This window comes from Tyto alba, unplaced genomic scaffold, assembly GCF_018691265.1.
Source record: "Tyto alba isolate M040663 unplaced genomic scaffold, T.alba_DEE_v4.0 Super-Scaffold_27, whole genome shotgun sequence".
NCBI classification, from domain to species: Eukaryota; Metazoa; Chordata; class Aves; order Strigiformes; family Tytonidae; genus Tyto; species Tyto alba.
The window spans coordinates 32,393,107-32,416,630 of NW_024881301.1; the positions used below are offsets into that span (position 1 = coordinate 32,393,107).

Below are 23,524 nucleotides of genomic sequence, written 5' to 3' on the forward strand. Positions count from 1 at the left end.
TTTCATATCTTAACTACATCAAAATTGTTACACCATGATAAGTTCACTACTGCATGGTAATCTTACACATACACAATCTCACTAACATCCTTTTGCCAATGAATTTAGAAAAGGAAAGGGGATGGGGGAAAGAAGTGAAGAGTTTCCCATTTAATTTCTAGCAGGCATGTCCGGAACAATAACTGGTCTAAGAGATGGAGCTAAAAAAAACCCCAGCACCTACTGGCAAGTACTGGGGTAAATTATTAAATAAGAATCAAAGCATAAACAATGCAATCTAATCTTGCGGGGTGTATGTGTGTGTGTGTGTCTTCCTTTTGATTTTTTTGGGGGGATTTTTTTTTTTTTTTTTTTTTTTTTTTTTTAGTTTTTATAAAGAGCCACCTGACATATCAGATGAAAAAGACAAGGGAGCTGTAGAGTTGAAGTTCTCTTTCTGGTATTGCCACTGATTTATAGTGCCCTTTGTTAAGTCATAAACGGAGGTAACTTCAACAGCAGGCTGTATCATACATTCCCCCAGTTCATCCCGAAGCTCTGAAAGATAGTCTCAGATTTCCAAACACTGCCATTTCTATATGAAAGTTGTCAGAGAAGTGCCTAACCTATCAGCAGTGCCTGGTAAGACCCTCAACTTCTCTCTACATGAGTTTCCTTATCTTTGCCCTAGCAATAGAGTTAAAGACATGAGAAAAGAGAAGGGAACAAAGTGCCCAGCCCAGTAAGGCTTTATGCTTCCTTTATTCCTACCAAAGTCTGAAGTCTGAAGCTTCTTTAACATCTCCTTTTAGTTCTGAGAGCAATTCAGTTCATGCCAGGAGGGTGTTGCTGGAGCTACCACTGTTAAAAAGAAAGCTAGGGCAGGATTTCTTACAGAAATCTCATTCTCTATCCTTTCCCATAGTAATGTTGGGTGTATTTAATACTGGAGAGTTGTTTCCTATGGAAACAACAGAATCACTGGAGAAGCTATGCAAGAAAAGCAACATATACATTTTTATGGATGAGAGTCAGAACCCAGTTCACATCTCCTTTTCACTAGTAGAACCTTAAACCTCCAGTGATGAGAAGAGATCCACTCTGGGACAGGAGCCAGGATCTCAGGTGGGAGATACCAGCCCAGGATACACTCATTTCCACTCTCCCAGGACTTGGCAAGAACACCAAATGCAATATGCTTCTTCCTGCTTTTGCAGAGCGTGGCACAGCCTGGTCGGTGCTAGGGGATCTTTTTATGTTAGATGTGGAAACATTTGTACTGTTTTTTTCACCTTCCTTAACTGTTAGGCCCTAGAACTGAGAAAAAAAAGAAAGAAAGAAAAAAAAGGCAGGAAAAATACTGCTTGTTAAGTGAGATATTATCTGTGTTTTCTGAGTCTCTTGTATGGGTGCCGGATACCATTTGGTTAAATGTATGTCAGCTCTCTCCTCATTTCAGAACTGCAACTGCTTGCCTCATGAAATACCACTTTCAGGAGAAAAATAAAAAGTGTGAACTCTGCTCTGGTCATACAGTATTTCAGCTCCTCTAGGAGCCAGCCATACCTGGATTCCCAGAAGAGGGAATGCCTGTGGACATGCAGGGTTTGGCTCGCTCATGCTAGTTTTATACTCTCTTGGCCTGGCTTGCCCCTGCCACACCTGAGTCAGCTACAGCTGCATAAAGCACATGGCTGCAAAACACTGCTTTGGAGCCCAGAAGCCTGTTTATAGACCTATTTCATTTCTGGGCTAAAAAAAAAAAAAAAAAAAACCAAACAAAAAAACCCCCACCAAACCCCAAAGAAACCCCATAAAACTAATTTTATTTTTTAGTTTATTTTTTTTTTAAACACAATCAAGTGTGCTAGTGAACCAAGTCACCTAGTTCCATAGGCTCAGAGAGTAAACTCCACCTGACGAGCATTACTCACAGAGCAGGAGAAGTAAATAAAAGTGTTTTTCAGCTGACAAGACAATCTCACATTCCTGAAACTGTGCAATTGTTTGAATGGTTCCCAGTATATAGTAGAGCTCCCTCATCATGCAAAGAAACATCCTAGAAGGATGTAGAACTCCAGAAGGAGGAGAAGAGGGGGAAAACTCTTTTCTGGGGTTCACTAGCCTATGACAAAGAAGTAGGTAACATTCCTGTACCTTCAGATCCTCTACTTTTGAGGTCTAGCAAGAACTTACAAAGAGCCAATATCTGTGGAACCTAATCTGACAAAATCCCATTTCCAGGAGGCTAAATTCACACACAACTCAGATCATAAATGAAAGTTAATTAGAAAGTTCTTTCTTTGGCCAGTTGTTCACCAGTCCAGCTAACAACCCAATACAATTCACAGCCTCTGCTCACAGAAAGTACCAGATGCTCTACAGGAACAGCAGGAAGAGTCTAAAGCAGATTTTTTTTTTGTGTGTGTAATCTGTTTATGTAAGTCTACCTCTTATCAGAGGTAAAATTCCTTTCACACTGATTTTTTTCTTTTTATTTTAAGAGAACCCTCTCTCATCACAGAAGAATACTATTCTCATCAGCATGATTTGCTGAAGAGCTAAAGGGCACAGGAAAGTACTATAGTGGTGCAAATCCTGGAAAGCTTTGAGAGCTACAAATGATATACATAGATATACATATTTACATATACAGAAACATTTAGGATGGCAAAGCTTCTTGCAAATCTTCCCTCTCGAGGGGAGAGGAGACCATAAGGAAGTCTAAGTATGTGACCTTCTCATCCGCTCCTTGACTCAAGGCAGCATCTCCCACACTGCTCCCCTCTGTGTCAAAAGCAAAAAATAATAAAAAAAAAAAGCAACGCTCTGGTAAGAGGTAGCAGGTGTGGAGCTCAAATTAACACTGTTGTAAAGAATACCACAAAGGTTAGGTGTGGGTGTCCAGGGGAGCCTGCAGTGCTGCAGAGGAAGAGGAGGCCAGCGCTCCTGGCCCCAGGAGCTCACTCAAGCAGGCAGAGGAGCTGGGCTCGGGCCACGGAGCCTCTCGCCGCTCCCAGCAGATACCACAGTGCTTTGCCTGCGTAAAGGATTAAAACCCCACTGCTCTTTCTGCTGGGGCCACACAGCCTCCAAGCACGGCATGCATAGCACAGGTTTTATTTCATTTACAAATTGTTTCAGCATGCCACAAAACACTGATGTGTAAGTACGACCAGTTACAATTTAAAAATTGTTACTTGAGGAGAGGAGTGCAACAGGCCTCTGCAGGGCTGACTAGGAATGACTTTCCTATACTAAACATAACTGGTAATCTTCTGTTGGCATGAAGGATTATTATATTGTTGTTCTGTCAGAGAGAAAATGTCTTTGATTTTCAATTTTCAGATGACACTAAAAGTTCTGGGTTTAAATTTTTGAGAAAACTCAACATTTTTAGATAAGAGGGAGGAGGGGGAAAAAAAAAAGAAAAAAAAAAAAAAAAAAAAAGAAATAAAATCGTGTTCGTGTATTTCAGGAAAACCCAGTGACCTAGCCACCCACGCTGCACCCAGACCTTCACAATGTTCTGTGGCTGCTCTCCGGGTCCTGAGGCAGCAGTGCCCCAGAGCTGCCTCCCTGGGCACCTGCTGCGGGGCTGGGCTGCCCTGCTCCAGGATGAACACTAAAAGTGAAAACTGAAAGCCAGCAACCGTTGCAGCTGCCAGTATACTAGGGAAACTAGGAAAGAGACTAACTTGTCCTTTTTCAATGACAGAGGCACAACGGTATGAACACGTATTATCTTGCTAAGCCACTTTTTTGAGGGACCAATTTTCAAGGAAGTTTAGAATAACACACCCTATCCCCCACCCCCGTAGGAATATCAATACAGGGTAAGACTGCAAAATCCTATCCATGCCACTACAGGGCAAATTTCAGAAACCTAACTTCTGTGCTGTTTAAAAGTTTTTAAAAGATTATAATCTTGGACAAAATCAGATACAATCATAAAGGTTCACATCTATTTTTTTTTCTTTTTTTTTTTTTTCCTTTCCTTTTTTCTTTCTTTTTTTAAATGTTTCTAAGTACAACTGAATGCTCTGGGAAAAGCCAAATAATCCTATGTGGTAAATATAGTTTGGTTGCTTTTAATTAGTATTTGCCCCCTCCCACCTGGTGAACTTCTATATTTATTTTGTAACAATCAGAATTTTGCTCCCAGAAGAAAGAGTGTAAATGTGCACCTGACCATGCTTCAGGGATACGCTACCACAGTTTTAATGCAAAATTACATCTATGCTTCTATATTCCCTTGAGTTCTTTATTTACCCAGTTCCTTTTAAAAAAATCCATGCACTGTTGGGCTTGATATCAATTGATATCATTAATTATATCTCAATTCCCACTCTGGTTTTAAAAAAGACCCAAAGCAATTTTATTGAGAACAAGAAAAACATGGTACTCTGCTAGAAAGATGAGCAGGAATTTAGGATTTTCTTTGTAGAGGTATTCTTTAAAGACCTCACCTGAAACCTGGGACATATCTTGAGCCTCATCTGTTTCCATTTTCCTCAAGTTATCTGAGAATAGAAGAAGAGGCTTAAGTTAATGCAAAATAACACACACATACACACAGAGAAAAAGAAAAAAGAAAAAAGCAAACAAACAAACAAACAAAACAAACCCTCCCCACACACACAGAAGGAGAAAGAAGGGGGAAGGAAAAAAAAAAAAACCACCAACCTTTGCTATTTAACTATAAGATTATCTGGGAAGAATAATGTATTTTTCTCTTTATTTCCTCCCTGCATACTTGCTGGAGTATCAGACTGGCACAGACCTTGATCCTTTTAAAAACAGCATTACAAAGATTTATAAAAATATCATTACAAGCACAGGAGGACCAAATTTGTTATTTATTGTTAATTTCCTACTGCATAATAACCCAAAATGCAAACTGACTGCAACAAAATTAAGCAGAAAATTAAATGGCCCTGGGTCATTGTAGGCACAGAATTCATTCTCTTGGTTGATCCATAGTTATGTTCTTTCTAATTTACTGAGCATGCATCGATGAACCTTGAGTCAGCTTGGTGACACGCGTACAATCAGCAATCAAAAAACGAAGCAATTTGCTGAAGAATGTCTCATTTACCCAGGCAGGGCTGCATATCTGAGCAGCAACCGCCACTACCTCCATTAATAATGAATACACCTCCAGCCGCGGCAGATGGGCAGAGCAGCAGCTTCAGGCTTTGGCCCCTCGCGCGCCCGGGAGCCCTTCCTTCAGGCCACACCGGCCTGGTGCCGCGCGGGGGAGAAGTACAGCTCCCGAAAATAGCGAAACAAGCCCAGGAGGGAAAGGGAACCCGTGCCTTCCTGTTTTGCTGACAGATGGCTGGCTCCACGGCATGGCAAGCGGTACCGGGAAGCTCCTGCCCTCCGCTTGCAACACACCATCTTCCGAGGAGCCGGCAACCAGTGACCACAAGCACCAGGGAGAAGTGTGCGGAGGGTTAGTGGGGTAGAAACAAAAATCAGGTTTTCCGTCGGAAGGACCCTGCAGGTCCCAGGGCTCGAGCGCTGACTGCGGACAGCTGGTGGCCCTTTGGATAATAGATGTGCTGCTGGAACAGGTAGTCTCAGCACAACCTGGTCCCCACCTGGAAATATGGCGTGGGCAGCTGAGGTAGCCTCGGGTGGGGAGGTGACACAAAGCCTACGTGGTATGCTAGGTCACGTCTTCAGCTGGCGTGGCTGGCTTCACGTCCCACCGAGCCAAGGAGCCAGCTCTTTGCTGTTCCTTATAACCAAGATACCTGCCCCATCAACCCTGTTTCCTGGAATTAAGTGAGATGCATTTTCTCGATAGTTGGAAGCAGAGGATGTGGCATGAGTTCCTACAGAAAAGGTTCAAACCTTATCCTAACCTTTTTAGCCCAACTTCCACATATTTATTTATTTCTTTCCTCAAAAAATCTTCAACCTGCTACCCAACAAGCTGCAGTGGGAAAGCATAATACCTGTGGTCAGATTTATTAATTTCATAAGTTTTATGGTCTCCTCACTTGTTTCTGAATGTCATCAGTACATCTGAGATTCAATATACTGATGCTCCTCCCTTGCAAAAGCTGGATTCCCTCACCAGGTCCATGCTAGGCTTGCAAAAAGAGAGCATGTAGACTGCATGACTGCAGACAGATAGGTTGGGGAACAGATTTTGGTCTATGCAGTTTGCAAAAAAACTTTGGTATTCTCGCAGAGCATTCTACCCGTTGCACATGTACCATTGCACTGCTTAATATCCGATTATTTTCTTGCTTTATTCTGCTCTGAAACTTTAATTTCAGACAAGCAATTTGTTTAATGTCTATATATAGTTCTCAGAAATTACTACAGCCATGCAAAATGAGAAAAGCCAACTACCCCTCAACAATTTGCATCAGTTCCTATGGGACTGAAGAGCTTTCAATAGGGCCCTTTTTAATGAAGTGGTCAGTGGGAAATGCAGCTTCTCTTGCAGGTGGGAAAACCCTATAATGGTAGCCTGCTCAGTTACTGGAAATGTGGTGTATTTGTGGCAGATGATATGGCACAAGTATTTGGTATAGTCCCTCACTTCGCCTGCAAACAGACTGAACACAAAGAAAAAAAGAAGTGCCCGTGGATCTATTAGTGCCTTGGAGGGTCACCTGGCTACTATTAATGTTGATTACCACACATTTTTCCACAGAGTATAGTGAACCCCATCCAGCTAAAGAAAACATCCCAAGAAAATACCCACCAGAAGGGAGCCACACTCACGAAGGGCACTTTATTCTGACTGCACCTGCCTTCTCCCTATTGCTAGAGCTTCAGCAGGGCTGGGAGCGACAAGGGGAGGAGGTGGCAAGGGAGAAAACGTCTTCTATTTTCGTAGTCCTGAATTTACCTGCCTTTGGCATGACAAGCCTTACATTCAGCATTTCTGCAACTTAAGCAGCACACTTCTCAGCTGTACTCCTTCCTGCCTCTTGCTGCCGTCAGGCAATATTCAGTTTGAAAACACTTCTCAATTCTTAAATGGAGAGGTAAACTAAAGTACAGATTGTTTTGGTTTTGGGTTGGTTTTTTTTGTTTGTTTGTTTGTTTTTTGTTTGTTTGTTTTGTTTTGTTTTTGTTTTTGTTTTTTTTTAATGGAGGCAAACTGGAGTACCGTTTGTTTTAGTGAAATACTCCTAGGCTTGCTTTCTGTGAGGTTGGATAACTGCCTGCCCTGAAACAGATGCCCTCAGTTCTCAAACTGATGACTTCAGAGTTTATCCTTGAATTAGGCAATTTTAGGATGTTTGGCAAAGCTGATCCATTTCCTGGGGATAAAACATGGAGAGAAAATAGAGCTTGTGGAAAAGTGATGAGGGAAAGATTTTTTTTTTTTCCCTAATGATTACTTAGAACAATTAAGCATGGTTCCTAAATGTAGATTAAGACTCACAAGCACTAAGCACATTGATAAAAGCAAAAAAAAAGAACTTTAAAAAATCCTACAGGGTGTTTTGAATCCCTCCCAGGGGAAGATTGTACTCAAACACTATAGTATCCTGTGGTATCAATTAAATACTAATGAAATCCCAGCTAACTTCAGCTTAGGCTCTGTAACAGCAAAGACTACATGACAGGACACACATACACACACATACCGACTCTGCAGTGACAGCATTGCATTGGGTTTGGCTCTGTGACTGTTAAAGGTTTTTCACACTGGTCTTGGGCACAATGTGTCTGGGGCTGAATTTTAAGTGCTAAGAGCGGAATTTACCTCTTTGCCTTTGGTATGGTAAACCTATGAATAAGAAACTATGCCCTGCTTTTCCTCCCCTTCCTCCTCTGCTCTAGAATCAAGAGAAATGCTGTCTGACTTCCTGGAAAGCAAGAGAGCCCTATGTATGGATATAAGGATTTGCACCAAACTATCAACTTGATATCAATCTGTAAATTAATAGATCTTCACAAAGATTTATTTAAAAGAACACTGTTTTAAAAATGTTTGACATGAAACCCTCAATAACTGTCTGCTTTGGCAAGAAAAAGAATTGTTTTGCAATTTTTCATTGTAAATTTTACCTACAGAATCAACTTTATCACTGGCATAAGAAGTATGCATGACTTCACTGTATTCAATGCAGTCACATCTCTTTAGGTTAGCAGCTGATTGAGGAGCCTGAATTTAGAAATCAAAAGCTGGGTGGGCAGCTGACCGAAGCAATCTTGCTCTCAAATGCTAAACACGTGTAGCTCTCATTTATAGCTAGTATAAAAGGGAATCAGCACCTACGTGATAATAGATATTTCTTCTCTTTAGCAATCCAAATAGCTTAAAAGTTTGGTCCCTTATTGAAAGAGCTACAGAGCTCCCTTCAAAAGAGCTAAAACTATTTCTTCAAGTCTTTTCAGCTACAGAACTCTAAAACTGTACATTTTCCTCTTCAGACTCCAAATACTAGATTCACCGATGAAGCTATCACAATGCTTTGGAAAAAGAATCAAATGGGGCAATCTTAAGCTAATTAATAATAAACACACAAAAAGTCTGAAAGGCTATGTTGATTTTGTTTTGAATAAGGAAGCACCTAACTGACCATACTCACACAGGAACTTTGGATTTAAATTAGTTGGCATTTGTCCATCTTACCATCTTGAGCCCAAAGAAAATTTATGTGACTGATTTTCCTCCTTGAAACTCTCTCTACAATATGACTTGTGCTATGTCTTAAGAATATATCAAAATAGGTCCTGTGAATCACTGAGGAACTGCTCCATTTATACCTGGTATCAATTACAACCAGAAGTGGATCTGGGATCTTTTAGGATTCTGGGTGTGAATAGGAAGAAGTCATTGCAAGGTCAAGATTTTCTAATCTTCCAGAATACAGCAAATTAATTATTTGCAAGTCTTGGTTTATTATTTCATCTCCTGTTTTACAATGCAAATTCAAAAGTAAACCTTGTCAAGAAAATTAATACTTAGCATTTATACAGTTTTATCAGTTTGAACAAATGTGTAAGCATGTCAGTCCTTCTACAAAACCTGCTCTCTTAGGATATAAAAAGATTGCACGATTGGGCCATTGATATAATTCAATGGAATGACTTAACCCAATTCCAAAGACTAGCTATTTTGTTTTTGTGTTTCCCAAGCTACGTATGTACTGACTTCTCTGGGACAACGCGTGCTTCACATTCAGCACAACGGGACCTCACTTATGGTATGGAAATTAAATCACAAATTTTGACATTGAACTTACACCAGCACACCTAAACTCAGAGCTGTCCTTCCATCCACACACAGCTCTACTTCTAGTGCTGCAAGGAGTCCACAAATCTATGCCATGTCCAGCTGCATGTTTCCTGACCATTTGTAGATGGAGCCTTGCTGAGCAGACAGAAAGGTCCCTGAAGGAACACTTCTGTCTTGAGTGCACCCTGTGGGGGCACATACACTTTTCCATGAAGCCTCAGAGCAGAAAATATGAGCGATCATGAAGTCTGGAGTAGGGGAGAAGAAACCTCCTACAAGGGAGCTGGTGTTCTGCAGGTGCTTTTGCAAATACAAAAAGAGAGGGGAACACACGTTCCTCAGCGACAGTAGGTCTGGGTTAACTGTGATAAAACAAGCAAGCGAAGAGGCAAACCCCAGACTTGCTTCCACAGCCACCACGGGGAAAGGGCGGATTTCACAACCGCTGGCTTGTGCAAGCAGCCTTGCGGCAGGAAAAGGGACCGCTCGCACAGGTCACCGGAGCGGCTGGCCCTAACGCAGGGCTCCTGGGCGAGCACGTCTCGTCTCTGCAGTCTTCGACGTGTCTCAGTGGCTCTGTATCACACGGGACGCAGCTTTAGCAAACTAAAAGTCCAAACCAACAACCACAAACATAAAATCGCGACCCACTTCACAACCTAAATTGAAGCAAAGCTCCTAAAATGGGTCCTAGATTCAACCACCCACGACATACATAAAGAGGAGTTTAATACATAAATCAATAGAGCAAAACCAGCTGCAGCCCAAAAAACACAGAGCAGTTGAACACCTATAGCCCCTCACATACCTGTCAGAAGAATTTGCACATTAACAACAGGTTAGGAGTGATATGCATCATCATGTATGTGTCATCAATTTTTTTTAGTTTTAAGTTGGGAGTTGCATCTACCTGCCGAATGATAATGCAGCTGCACTTCTAATTTCACCAGAGGGTCTCAACCTAGCAGAACCAAGCCTCCTGCATCCACTGAAGTCAATGAGTTTGAACCAATAACCAAGAGAGGAGATGAAGACAGACACTCCTTTAAAAGTACGTAGCATTTAGTTTCCTTTTAAACAAAAGACCTAATCTTTTTTTTTTTTTTTAATAGACTTTTAACTTTACATATGGATGTGCCACATACGACTGAACACACAACAGGAAGGCTGTTAAACAAGGGTAAAAGGTAGTACGTATTGCACAACCAGTGGAAATGCTTAAAGAAAATTGCTAGAATCCTAGTTTTAATTAAAAGCGTCCAATATCTCAGCAAGCAGCTGATAATTAGCTTTATTATTGTAATTTAATATGCTAGACTTAACAATCTCTGTGAATGACTCTACTTTAGAACCATTTTAATTCTATTTTTAATTTCCACCTCATCACACAGCTCAATGTAAATAATAACTACAAAGATGAGGGGTGGTCCTTTCTGAAAACTCAGAACTAAGAGTCACATTTCAGTGTCTCTCCATTTCTGTTTAAAAAAACCCCACAACTCTCCAGGTCTTTAAAGGACTGCATTAAAACATAAAAAAGGTTAAAACTAAGTGGATCCATTTCTCTCCCTCTACACTACTCCCATATTCAGCATTTTCTACAAAGTCTAGGGAGATGTTTAGTTTATTCAGTCGTTTCTCTATTCCTGCCTAGTGTAAATTCTGGTTAACTACATGAATTGACAATACAATTATGAGCATACAGTCAAATTTCAATGGAGAGCTTCTGTCTGCAAAACGAAGGAAGCACTGTAATTCAACACACAAGATTAAGAAAAGAACTCTGCTAACACTGCAGATGCAAAACATTTATATGTCTGGCACATGTAAAATTAATTTCTATGTTAGTGAACAATTGTGAGGGTGTAAAAAAAGTTGTCTCAAAGATCCTACATAATTCTCAGTTCTTTGGGAATTCTTCAAAGCACTGACAAATGATAAAAAGTGCATCTTGTATGCACATACGTGCTTTCCACATGCACTGTTCTTAGCATTCTACTGTCTTTGAGCTATGTTCATGTAACAATTAACCGTTAAAGGTGGTAATAGAAAAAAAATCCATTCTTTTATTGACTTTGTGTGCAAATTACTGGACTTGATATCATTGCAAATGTGAAAAAGGTTCTTTCTTCAAGTTTTTGAATCGCAACCAGAGTCATTATAAATTGTCTCCACAATATGAGAAGAATATGAAGGTAATTTTCCTAATTAAGGCCGCATTTTATTAACTCATTAAACTCTGTCACCTTTAGTCACTAAAAATCAAGCAGAAAAGTGGAATAAATTCACCATGGCAAAGAAAATGAACACATTTCCATCTTGTAAATAAACTGACTAAAAAGAAAGTGAGGTGTGTAAATTAAGGCACTCAATCTAAGAACATAGCACATTCTCAAGTGGCCAAATTGAGCTTTTGGATATTCTTCCAGGGCTCTAACACAAGAGAGAGTAAGACAAGCAGCAGATGCAAAACTGTACTTTTGTATCCATATATATATATTTGATTTAAAAAGAGTAGGATGTCCTTAGCACAGCATATTTAAATATGCAATAGAGCAAACATAAAAGGATCCCTTTATGTCTAGAAACATTATTGCCAAGTATCCCCAACAATATATCAGTAATCGATCTGTCCAAATTATAGGAGGTTTCAACAACTCTGCTTCATGATCACAGAATTGCTTCCTAATTTCCCTTCAAACTGTTCAAGCTGTTACGGATTATTAAAGGACATTATCAGCCTGAACAAACATATTAGAGATCTGTGTGATTTTTTTCCCCCTAAAAATAACTCTTAAAATTACTATAATTGAAATGAATTAACAAGTTTCTCCACACTACATGTTTCAGTTAACTCACTCTGCTTTTGCAGATATTTAGGACCAAATCCACTACAGACGATTCCAGCTTTATATTGCAATTGCTCCACTGTTCTCAGTGAGTTGACACAGGCGGAAAAATGAAGCAATGCAGTGGGGAATCAGATCTATCTTACAGAGCAAGTTTCTCTTTTACTGAGAAAGCTAGAACAACTGGGGTCAGAAGAAGAAATGTAAATCTTTCACATGAAATACACTTCAAAATAAGCTTAAAGAAGCGGACAGTTCCCATTGCTTAAAAAAATGTGACAATTTCAGTGTGACTGCTCCTCAAAAACTGCAATCTGAATGGCCTTTTCAGGCATTTATACAAGAAGCACGACCGTGCCACGCAGGTCCCAAAACTGCGCTGTCCTGTTGCCATGAATTTGCAATGGTACCACCAAAGCCAAGAACATGCATGTTATCTTTTCAGGACTAGGACCTACCTTTGCAGTCACCACACTGTGTTGGTAGTGACCTGCTCAGTGCAAAAAAAAAAAAAAAAACCCAAACCCAAAAAACAACAAAAAAATCTCTTCTTGTTCAGCAACTTAAAGCATGGAGGAAGGTGTGTCTTAAAGGAAAAGGGTGAGACAGAACCTGCTGGGCTTTTAATAAAGATGCATCATAAACATACCCTCTGGGGCTAACATAATTCTGTTTAAATTTAGGGAGCAAACAAAACTCTTGTTGACTCCGAGTTGTAGTTATGTTTACATATAGATTACAGACATAAAGACAATAAACCACAGTTGACCTCAGAAGCAGGGAGATTCCCAGCTGAAGTCAGTCCTTTTTGCTGGATAGCCACTAGGGAGATAAAACTCCGGCAGCTACTTTGGGTGAGTGGAAGGTATTCAGACTCCTGTTTAAAAGCTGCCATAAAGCTGACAAGACCGAGGCTGCTTATCTCGCCCCAGATGGAGTTCACACTTGTCTCTAAATGCTGTTTCCCTCCAGTGGAAGAAAACAAATTATCTTCAGATTATAGAAAAAATTAACAGTGAGGAATAGGTCTTTCCTCTTTTGACTCCTGCAATGAGTTGCAAGTGTTTAAAAATGCCTCCCAAAGAAACATAGTCCCAGAAAAACTGATGAGAGCCCTTACCTTCCACTCCACAACTGATATAATGTATTCCCAGTATCCTTCTGATCGTATCTAGCAACTGCATTTAACCCAACGGTGCTTGTCCAGGAGCACAGCCTCCTCCCCTCCCCTTTCTTTCTTTTTCTTGGAAGGATTCTGAGTAGAAAAAAAAAAAAAAAAAAAAAAAAAATCATTCTCAAACCTTTCTTTCTGTGTGATTTTATACTTCCTAGAAAAGTAGGGTTTGTCGCTTGAGGGGGGAATTCCGGTGGAGTCCGCTACAGTGCCAGCAGCGCATCCCGCCTTACGCTCATAAGGATGACAAGTTTTCCAAAGATCCCATTATTGCCACACTGTATTTTACTACTTTACTATGTTTTCTTTGGTCTAATTCTATTACTTTTAATAATAGTAGAAAGTAATGACTGTTCAAAATGTAATCAAGTACATATGTGGATCTTGACTGAAAAACAATAAAATTCACTATGGACCCAGCTCTTCTTGCACATAAAACATGAGGAAAAAAAAAAAAAAAATCCCACAAGTCTTCAGTGGAAGTTTTTCCTGACAAAGAGCCACACAATTAGGCTGTGATCCATGACTTTAGATGTCCTCTGGACTTTTTATGAAAACATTGCCAAAAATGATCTGCCAGAACAGCATACAATCCATTATGCCCCTGTTTTCTGTTGCTGAAATACAGACTGGTCCCGTTTCTTTGTTTTCTGCAAGATTGTGGCATTAGTGCAAGAAGTACCTAAGCTCAAATAAAATATATCTGGAAAAGTTTTTGGCTTCATTTTGGAGTTATCCAATTTTAATGATGAGAATCAAGTTTTGCGTTGTTGTAAAACTCTGTGGATTGATTCTCCACTTACATTTCTGCATTGCTATGCAGTAGAAGTGGCAAGCAGACCAGGTTTTTGGTATTGCGGTCCACAGGGGAGAGGAAAACTGCTACAGTAACACCGAGATGGAGACTATTGCATTTTTTATTGCACGCTGCATGTAACACAAACAACCAAGTTGTCATTCATGCTCACAGGAGGATACACGGAACCAGACCATTCCCGCAGTGAGCAGGGGCAGCCGGGAGCCGAGGCGGAAAGCCAGAGGTGAATGACAAGCTTGTCTCCCTGCTGCAACTCCTGACTATGGGACCTGCTGAAAATATACCAACTCACTTTGCTTACTTGGAGTTGGGCAGCCCCCCTGAGAAGTACTCAGCTGGGGTAAATGATGCACACAGGATCAGCATCTAAGCTGCTCCGGTTACTGGGAGCACGAAGGGCAAAGAAACAAGAGTCCTCTGCCCTGTCTTCCCATCATTATGTTGGGCCAAAGAGATTAGTGACCCCTCTTTAATTACCACAGTCCACCTGTCCTTTCTGACTGAATTAGGACAGTCAATACAACTCCACATTTTGCCTCTGTGTTCCTGTTGCTTCCCCTGGAAGCTGGACCCGGGAGGTAGAGGACTCTTGCAGGTATCAGTGCATTAGGTTTGAAATCCTGGCTCCCAAGGATGTCCAGTGTTGGACTTCCCATTGACTTCTGGTCGGTCTTCTCACTTGGTGGATAAACCTGCCTTCTCCTTGGCTTTTAATCTTAATTTACATTACCATTAGGGTTATAATTTCTATTTCTTTTTTATTTTTATAAACTTGCAGTACACCAAGTTCTGAGTTTAGGCTACTTAACTCATTAAACAATAACAACAACAAAAAAAAAAAAAGACAAGAAAAAGAGCACACAGATAGTCACCAGTATTAATATTCGTGAGAAAAATCTTTAAGGTTGGAAGCGAGTCTGGGATAATAGAAACATGAACTAAGGAAAGTGCAGAGCTCTGCAGTATTTTGGACACTTCCCCCATGCAATTCTGCTAAGGAGAGCTATCATTTTAAGAGTTCTTGGTCTTGTACTTGGTCTACACTTAGTTTCTCATCTCCACATGTAGCAGTTTCAAAGGCTCTGATAAAGGAACAAGACATACAGACATCAAACTAAAACTTGGTAGAGCTTTGCTAAGGATTGAGGTACCTTGAGGGGGTGGGGGCATATGGCAGCATATGCAGTATATCCTGTATTTTTTCTTCAGTTTTAAAATGAACATTTCTGAGTTAAGGTCAAAGCAGAGGGTCAATATTAGAAAGAAGCTTCTGCCTGTGAGCAATGACACCTTTTGGAAAAGGGACATAGTATGAATTGCTGTATGCTGCTGTGATATTAACCCACAAAGAGGAATACTGGGTGCTTTCATGGTGACACAAACAAATCCATTCTCACTTTTTTTGACTTGCAATTTCCCTTATTAGAGAAGAGAAAGAAGAATGAACAAAGTTACTCTAGGGCAAAAATTTGGTTCTGAAAATTCAGAAGCAACTACATTTCCATATAAGAAAGCCATCCCACCTTTAATTTTTCTATTTCACTAAGACTCTGAACACTTTCAACTATGTCATTCATAAGCAAGGCGAGAGCGCAGTGCCTCAAGCCCCTCAGAACATGCCCCTGCTTAATTGATTCAGATAAAGTCTTTCCAAGCATTTGGAAGGAATTTTAGTACTTAGAAATAAGTGCAATATATGAATATGCTTTTCCTTTACATTTCAATGATCATTTATGTTTAATAGAGAGTCATACTACATGGTACTCCAGTATGTGTGTGAGTTACAATTGATGTGAGCAGTCAACTGAAGCTAACAGGGTGCGTCTTTTAAAGGGTTTGGCCCTTACAATGCATTACAGCTTCCAATTTTAAAACCAGACTATTAAAGTCTAGCAAATGGGTTGTTAAGGTGAATGCATGAAATATATCATCAGGATTCGATACCTGGCTTATTTCATTTGGGTGTTTGTTGGATGGATGGACGGTAAATGCATGTGGATGTAACCCTAGTAGGATCTAGCTATTGAAAAGAAAAATACCCAGTCAGGAAGCTCTCATTCTAACTTCTGAATCCACACAAAGCCCTCTGAAAGCATCACTTGCACTTGGTATGTGCATGCAGATTCAGTGCAAGAAAAAAAAAAAAAAAGGAAAAAAAGAAAATTTTTAAACAACATTCTATTCCTCTACAAAATTTTAAATAGTTTAAGCCAGTGGCCATACTGGACTAAAAATTTTGCGTTACACAAAACATCACTTTTTTGAGATAATTTGCAATCATAAACTACATTTTTTTTTCTGACGCAGTATTATTAACTTTTAACAACTTTGAAAGCAGAATACTTTGCACAACATCTGGCAGCATTACCATACCTTCTAGACCAAGGTAGAAAAGTAATCCAAGGAGTAATGAGCTTTCTTGAAGCACAAAATTAAAAGCTCCCTTCGAATCGACCGCGGCAGTGGGAAGTCGTTTCTTCACACGCTCAGTTTCTAACTACGCACATCTTCTTTAGTAAAGACTACAGAGCAAAACCGTCCCTTCACAGAGAGGGTAACTTTGCAGAGCAGAGTGAAAGAAAACCTCCGGCTGTGACAGGCTGTATCGCAAGGAGGAAAACTTCTGGTGGCACCGCTATTCGGAGTCAGCAAACTTCTCTAACGCCGTTCCCCTCAAGCGCGCAGGGGCTGCTAATTTTACAAGTTCCTAACGGCCTTTACAACCTCCACACCTGCCTCCCCTGTGCAAACTACAGGCGCAAACAAATCCGACCTCGGGCTCGGCACGACCCGGAGCGCGGCCGCTGGCTCGGGGCGGCGAGAACAGCCCGGTGCGCGCCCGCTCCTGCGCGGGGGTACGGCTTCCACCGCCCCCTCCCCTCGCACGACTCAGTGAACACCCCTTCTCGGCCGGCTCCCTGGGGCTAGTCATCGCTGAAATTTGAAAGGAGCGCTCCAAAAAGCCTGGAATACACCCGAACTGCGGCGCGATGTTTTAAAATTAAAAAAAAAAAAAAAAAAAAAAAAAAAAAAAGGAAAAAACAAGCAAGCGGGTGGGACAGGGAGGAAGGGAAGAATGGATGGGATGGGATGGGATGGGGTGGGGTGGGGTGGGAGGACCTGCCTGTTGGGCTCCGCGGTCTCCCACTTTGCGCTCCCGGCAACTTCTCCCCGGCAGCGCCGGCCCCTCCTCACCCCCGGCGCCGGGGCCGGGGCCCGCCCGGGACCCCCCCGCCCCGCGGTACCTGCTACGCCGGGGCCGGGGCCGGGGCCGGGGCGGGCGGCAGTGGTGGCGGCGCGACGCGGCGCCGCTCCATGTGCCGACGCTGCCCCCGCGGGCGGTGGCTCCGCGCCCGGTCCCTCCCCCGCCGCCCCCGCCCGCTCCGCACCCGCGCACGCCGCTGCCCCCGCCCCGCAGGACGCGGGGGGGGGGGGGGGGTGAGCGGCCCCGCGGAGCGGGTTTTACCTGGAGAGGGGAGGCCGAGCCGGGCGTCCCGGCGGGCTGAGGGCGCGGGGGCGGGCGGGCTCCGCGCCGCCCCGCCGGGCGCTGCTCGGGCTCGGGCTCGGGCTCGGGCTCGGGCTCGGGCTCAGGCTCGCCCGGCGCGGCTGGGTGTCCCGGGCTGGCAGATGCAGGCATCCACCTGTAACGCCTCACTGCTGGGGCTAGAGCGGCCAGGGCACACACACACACACCCCCCCGCCCCCCCTTGCCTCAGCCGGGCCGTTCCCATCCCCTGCAAAAAGTGTCCCACGGTTTTTCAGCGCTTGGATTTATCCCCGCAGGATCAGAATTTAGGTAACTTACTTAAAATCGGTGGCAGAGGCGGTCACTGAAATTCAGACCTTACGCTCCAGTCCAGAGGGCACGGTGAACCTGACGGAAATTACTCATATGCTTAAGAATTAAGCGCCTATGCACTACTGCGGAGGACCAGGATCTCATTTCTGCTGTGCCTCAGTTCCTCATCTGCAAGATGAGGATAATAATACTTCCTTTCTCACATCCTATCTTCATTTGTGCTCTCATATTACAAAAAACTCAGGCATAACTTTATGCACGTGAGTAATCTCATTGATTTAGAAGGGACGATTCAGAGATGCAGAGTTAAGCAAGCATGTAAGCATTGGAAAGATCAGGGCCTTTGTAATGCAAGCTCTTCGGAACAGAAATCATCTATTACTTACTAAAAGTTTATATTGTACAGCAAAGTGAAGTCTCCAATTCTAAACTGGGCTTCCTTTAGAACAGATATGGCAACTGTACCTGGGGATTTATTTCGGGCAGTCCTTCCCTCAGAGAAGCTGTGCAGACGTGATTGCTGCATGCTTCACAAGCTGGGATAATACCTGAGTACTCTCGAGATGAACCAGGTATACCCAGTGCTTCTCAATTTATTTATTTATTTATTTATTTTTCTCACAGCATCTTTACAGAAATGCAGAACCCTCCTTTTACGACAACTTAAAAGCAGACTTTATGGATCTGACAGCATTGAAACCCAGGGCCAAATTATCCTCTTATTTATACAAGAATACCCCAACATCTTCCAGCAGGTTTGCATACAGGGAAACAAGAGCATTTGATCTGTAGAATCACACCCCAGCATTAAAAAGGAAGAAAGAAAAGAAAAAAAAAATATCCACAAGGATATGGGTGCCCCCATATCCTTAGCAGTTAGCACTTTTCTCCGGGAAATCCCAGAGCTCTGCCTCAGTGAGACTGGGAAATACAGGCAGGGAGAGCTTCACCGACCACCCTGCTAAAAAGCAGAAGCTCATTAACTGAAGGGAACACAGCAGCTTGCCACAGGTACGTGCGTCCGTACACTTTGAGGCAAAAGGACCAATGTTCCGCTGAGGACCGTCACTCCCGGGAGCTGTTGGCGGCAATTTCAGGACTTAGAAGATGTTGTGATGATCCTTTTATGGCTGACATCCTTGAGAATTACTAGTGGTATAGTCACGGCAGCACTGAGCTCACTGCTGGCAGCCTCCTCTCACATGCAGCAAGTTTCTTGTTGGGGTAGCAGCAGTGGGTAGTCTGAAGAGACCCCCACTGTCCCAGTGATGCTTACCAAGGCGAGAGATACTTCGAGCAGATCTGTTAAGGGATAGCTGCAGATATACACCGAGGCACTTGCCTGAGGAGACAGATTTTACAATCCATTTCTTGCATTATTTCCACTGACATCACTGGGAATTTTGGATGAGCCAAAGTGGGTTGTAAAGGATATAAGGCACAGCAATGTATAGCAACAAACCCCCCCCCCCCCGCCCCAAAAAAGCAAACAAAAAAACCCCCACAAACAACCCCCCCCACAAACAAACAAAACCAAACCGAAACAAACAAACAAACAAAAAAAAACACAAAACCAAACCCGACCAACAATTGGCCTTACAGTTGTCTAATTTGTTACCAGCTAAATCTTATCTCAGATTAAATCTACTAAAGAAACTTTTCCATTGCTATCAGGGTTATTGTGGGAAGCATCTAACAAGGCTGCACAGTGAATGGTTTCCTTCAGATTCGTTAAACACACATAGTAATTGTTATTGCAGGAAGTACAATGTTTCTCGCGCCGTGTATTTACTGCTCTCCTGCAGCAGTCTTACCAACTAGAATCTTCAAAATGGGCAGCATGCCACATTCATGATATCTCAGTCCACTACCAGGCAGTTGATGATAATTAAATACAAAAATACAACAGAAAAGTTTTGCAAATTGAGAATTAACAAAAACATTTTAAGCACAGAGCATGCATATTCTCTACAACACCTGGGGTCCTTTCCACCACAAGATTTGTGTTGTAGTCCTGTTTCTTCAGAGAGTGGCCTGGGCACAGTATTCTGAGGGTTTGCTTGCAGGATTGTGAGCTTGTTGGGTGAGTATTTCTCATTCAGTCTGGAAGACAGAAGGTCTGATCAAGATGAGGATGGTGACGATTTAACACCTGAAGAGTAGTAAATTTTCAGAGGCACAAAAGGGTAACGGATGTTGTTTTGTACAGCCAGAAATCTTCCCCCCAAACCACGATTTCTACTAACATACTCTGAGTGATCAGCTTTGTTTCATGATCCTTATTGTGCCTAATCCCCCCACCCCAAGAAACCCCCACAGTGCTATTTTGCTCTCAGATGGCTCTTCATACTTTGCAGTGCTAGAAGTTCCTAAGGAAATATCGCAGACCTCACACTAAACAGTTGATTGGCAGCTATTTCCAACATAGGAAATACAGATTGCTATTCCCATTCCACATAATGTCTAACATTTAATAGATCTTCCTATGTTTATAACCTTTTCTCCATTAAACTGTAGTCTCATATTTTTTAACTTCAGAAAAGACCTCTGTCACCTTTTAGCAATGCTCTGATGCTTTTACCTCAAAAGCATCTTGAAGTTTCATGGTTTTCTCTCCTTATATATCACATGGAATACCACCTATTCTACTAATATATAAATACAAAATGTCACCACCAAAATCTTCTTTCTTTCCCATCAATCTGTTAATGTAATTTTCCTCTTTGCATTGCTGTTCTGACTCCTCAGACACTGTTGCAACGTATTTATTACCCACCTTTGTCCTAACTTATATCAGCTTCCTACTGTCCTTCACTTGACTTCTCCCATCATTTTAATTTTTCATTTACATACTAAGCATTTTTTCCCACATAAGTTTTTCTCACTGACTCACCTCCTTGAACTCAGCTACCAGTCCCTTGCTTTCTCCAGTCTGTGTATTTTCCACTGATTTCTACTGTACTACTGTTTTTGAGTCACCTGCATACAATTAGAAAGCCCCCCTTGTTGTTTTCTATACCTCAGCCTCTCAATTCTTTCTTTGGGAGCTTCTTATCTAGAGGTTGGAGAAACTCTTAGTTCCTTATGGACAATACCACAAACACAAGATAAATAATTGCTGTAATAATGCAAGGAAATGTGGAGGACAGCTGATCAGATATATGAGATTTTAATCTGTATGTAGGTGGAAAGAGAGAAAAATTAACAGTCCACAGTGGCTTTGTTAAATGATTTCCATTTTAGGAATACTAAATGCAAAGAGAGGGGGTTTAGTTTTGATTTTGGTTTTGGTTTGTTTGTTTGTTTGTTTGTTTGTTTGTTTGTTTTTAAAAAAGTAGAATAATATTTTACAGTAAGGGAAGGTAATAGGCTGACTATGACTGCAGACATTTTTTGGCATCACGGACTGGTACATATTGTATGACTGGTGACTGACTGACTGAAGTAGAACCATGAAGTTGAATGACATTTGCTATTCAGCAAGAAGCATCTCAGGTTTATATGTATTTACAATTTTAGTAGAATTAAACCCTCTGGTTATGGGTGTACGCACGCACACATGCACAAAACACTTGAGAAGGGGCATACCAAAGACGTCATCGGTCCCACACATTGATTGATATCACTGGTTAGAAATGTCCCTCCTAAAACTTGCTGCTCACAGTCACATCTGGACCAAAGCTAAACACAGACCCAGGACAAACCCAGGAACTCACACTCACATCCAGCCTGTTATCTCCTTGTTTTGCTGGGTGATCTCTGGCATCTTTGCTCAGATAGCTCTGGTAACCTGAAGAACCAGTCAGTGAGACAACTGGCCAGTGGGTCTGCCTACAGGACAAGTATAGTGGAGATAAGAACGAGCCACACCACCACTCCATTTCATAGGGTAGACACACTGTAATTATTGCGAGTGATGTTTAAGTAGTGCAGAGAGGTGCTAGTTAATAGATGCCACTTTACCTCAAGCTGTTCCAAGGAACTTGCTGTCTTCTCAGGCAATATGAATTGCCTATCTAACAAAATGAGACATTCTTGATTACAGGCTAATCAGTCCTGCCAGGGACTTGGTTACATTCAGTAATACCTGTGTGTCATGGGAGGAGGGAAGGACACAATTTCCTTCTACAATAAGAACGTTCTGACTACAGAAGGTTAAGGTGCTACTGTCAGCAATGGCAGTCTCAGCCAGGATACAGCTAAAGAGTTGCAGGAACCACACTTCTTGGTTTCAGGACTGCCCGGCAATTACTCTGCATATAAAAACATGGCATTTAGGGTTTAGTCTTATGTCACTGAAACCAAAAATCTTGCTCTCTGTTCTGAAATACCCCCTACGACCTGTGGAAAAAAATTTTGCTTCTTCAGCTATTTTAAATGATAGGTCTAGTTTATGCTTCTTTTCTGTAGCTAATTTTACACAGAATATACACAAAATTAAACTCCCAGTTACATCTGGAGACAGCTACTGAAGTCAAATAGTTACTCTATATTTTCAACATTAAAAGTGAGAACGGAAATGCTTTAGTCAGAGTTACAAATTTAAGATTAATTGGTATTTCTCTTAAAATCCCTCAGAACAGGACTGCAATCATTTCTGTACTAATACATATCCATAAAGTTTCCAGAACTCTTTGTTCAGACATGAGGGAAAACATGCTGAGTCCAGCGCAGGGCAGCAAAGACAATGAAGAGACTGGAGCATCTTTCCTGTGAGGAAAGGCTGGGGCACTTCAGTCTGGAGAAGAGAAGGCTCAGGGGGATCTTATTGATGGGTCTAAATAGTTGACAGAAGGGGATGAAGAAGAGGGAGCCAGGATCTCCTCAGTGGTGGTCACTGACAGAACAAAAGGCAACGGGCAAAGGAAATTTCACCTGAACACAAGAAAGTACTTTTTTTTTACTGTGAGGGTGTTCAAACACTGGAACAGGTTTACCAGGGAGGTTGTGGAGTCTCCGTCTGTAGAGATATTCAAAAGCCAGCTGGTTGTGGTCCTGGGCAACTTGCTCTGGCTGACTCTGCTTGATCAAGGGGATTGGACAAGGTGATCTCAAGAGCCTGTGATTAGAAAAAGGCAATCATCTGCTTTTCAGAGATCATTAAGTCTACACAGAAATTTAAAGAGAGAAATGTCCTACCATGTTAGTTCTCCTGTTACTGATCCCGTCCATACTTATGAATTCATAAAGTATAGTTATAGCTGTATTTCAGTTAAAATTTCTCAAGTCATTTTCCTTTTGAAAAAGATGAGTAAAACTTTTCTATCTATACAAAAGGGGATGAACTAACAGGGATTATCACACTTCCTTTGTGCTATCCATTGCATCTGAGGTTCAGAGAATTCTTTTTTTTTTTTTTTTTTCCCACACATTACATCACAGAGGTGCTATGGCTATCTGTCTACAGGGTGAAGATCACAGTAGTTCGGACCTAATCTACCCAAGAACAGATTAAGTTGTTCCTGAGCCTAGTCAGATACTGGATCTATTTCAAGATCAACATCGTTAATCAGGCATTTATTTACTAATAGAGCTGTGTAAGAGCTGACAAATGTTTCTCTTGAGAGACTACTGCAAAAATTAATCCTACCTGAGAAGGTAGCTGGAAATAGCAAAAAGATATAGGTCCATTTTTGTTTGGCCTAATCTTGATTTAACAAGACCACAGAATCATAGAGTGGTTTGG

General features: G+C 41.8%; 1 protein-coding gene across 15 annotated transcripts in view; it reads right to left on the bottom strand.

The window, feature by feature from the left end:
* The window catches only part of IKZF1 (IKAROS family zinc finger 1), a 69,092-nt gene extending 51,153 nt beyond the window's left edge, over nt 1–17,939 (bottom strand). For 3 of the 15 annotated variants that reach the window (XM_042797979.1, XM_042797978.1, XM_042797973.1), the window contains exons 1-3: nt 16,413–17,068; nt 13,169–13,303; nt 4,449–4,502 (exon numbers count right to left, since the gene is read on the bottom strand). In XM_042797979.1, the coding sequence (XP_042653913.1) occupies nt 4,449–4,502; nt 13,169–13,232 (118 nt within the window). In that variant the 5' untranslated portion in view covers nt 13,233–13,303; nt 16,413–17,068. Of the gene's footprint in view, nt 1–4,448; nt 4,503–13,168; nt 13,304–16,412; nt 17,072–17,159; nt 17,318–17,505; nt 17,529–17,844 lie in introns of those variants that run through there. The other 12 variants (XM_042797969.1, XM_042797971.1, XM_042797968.1 and 9 more) reach the window with 12 other exon arrangements.
* Between the last annotated feature and the right edge of the window lie 5,585 nt (nt 17,940–23,524).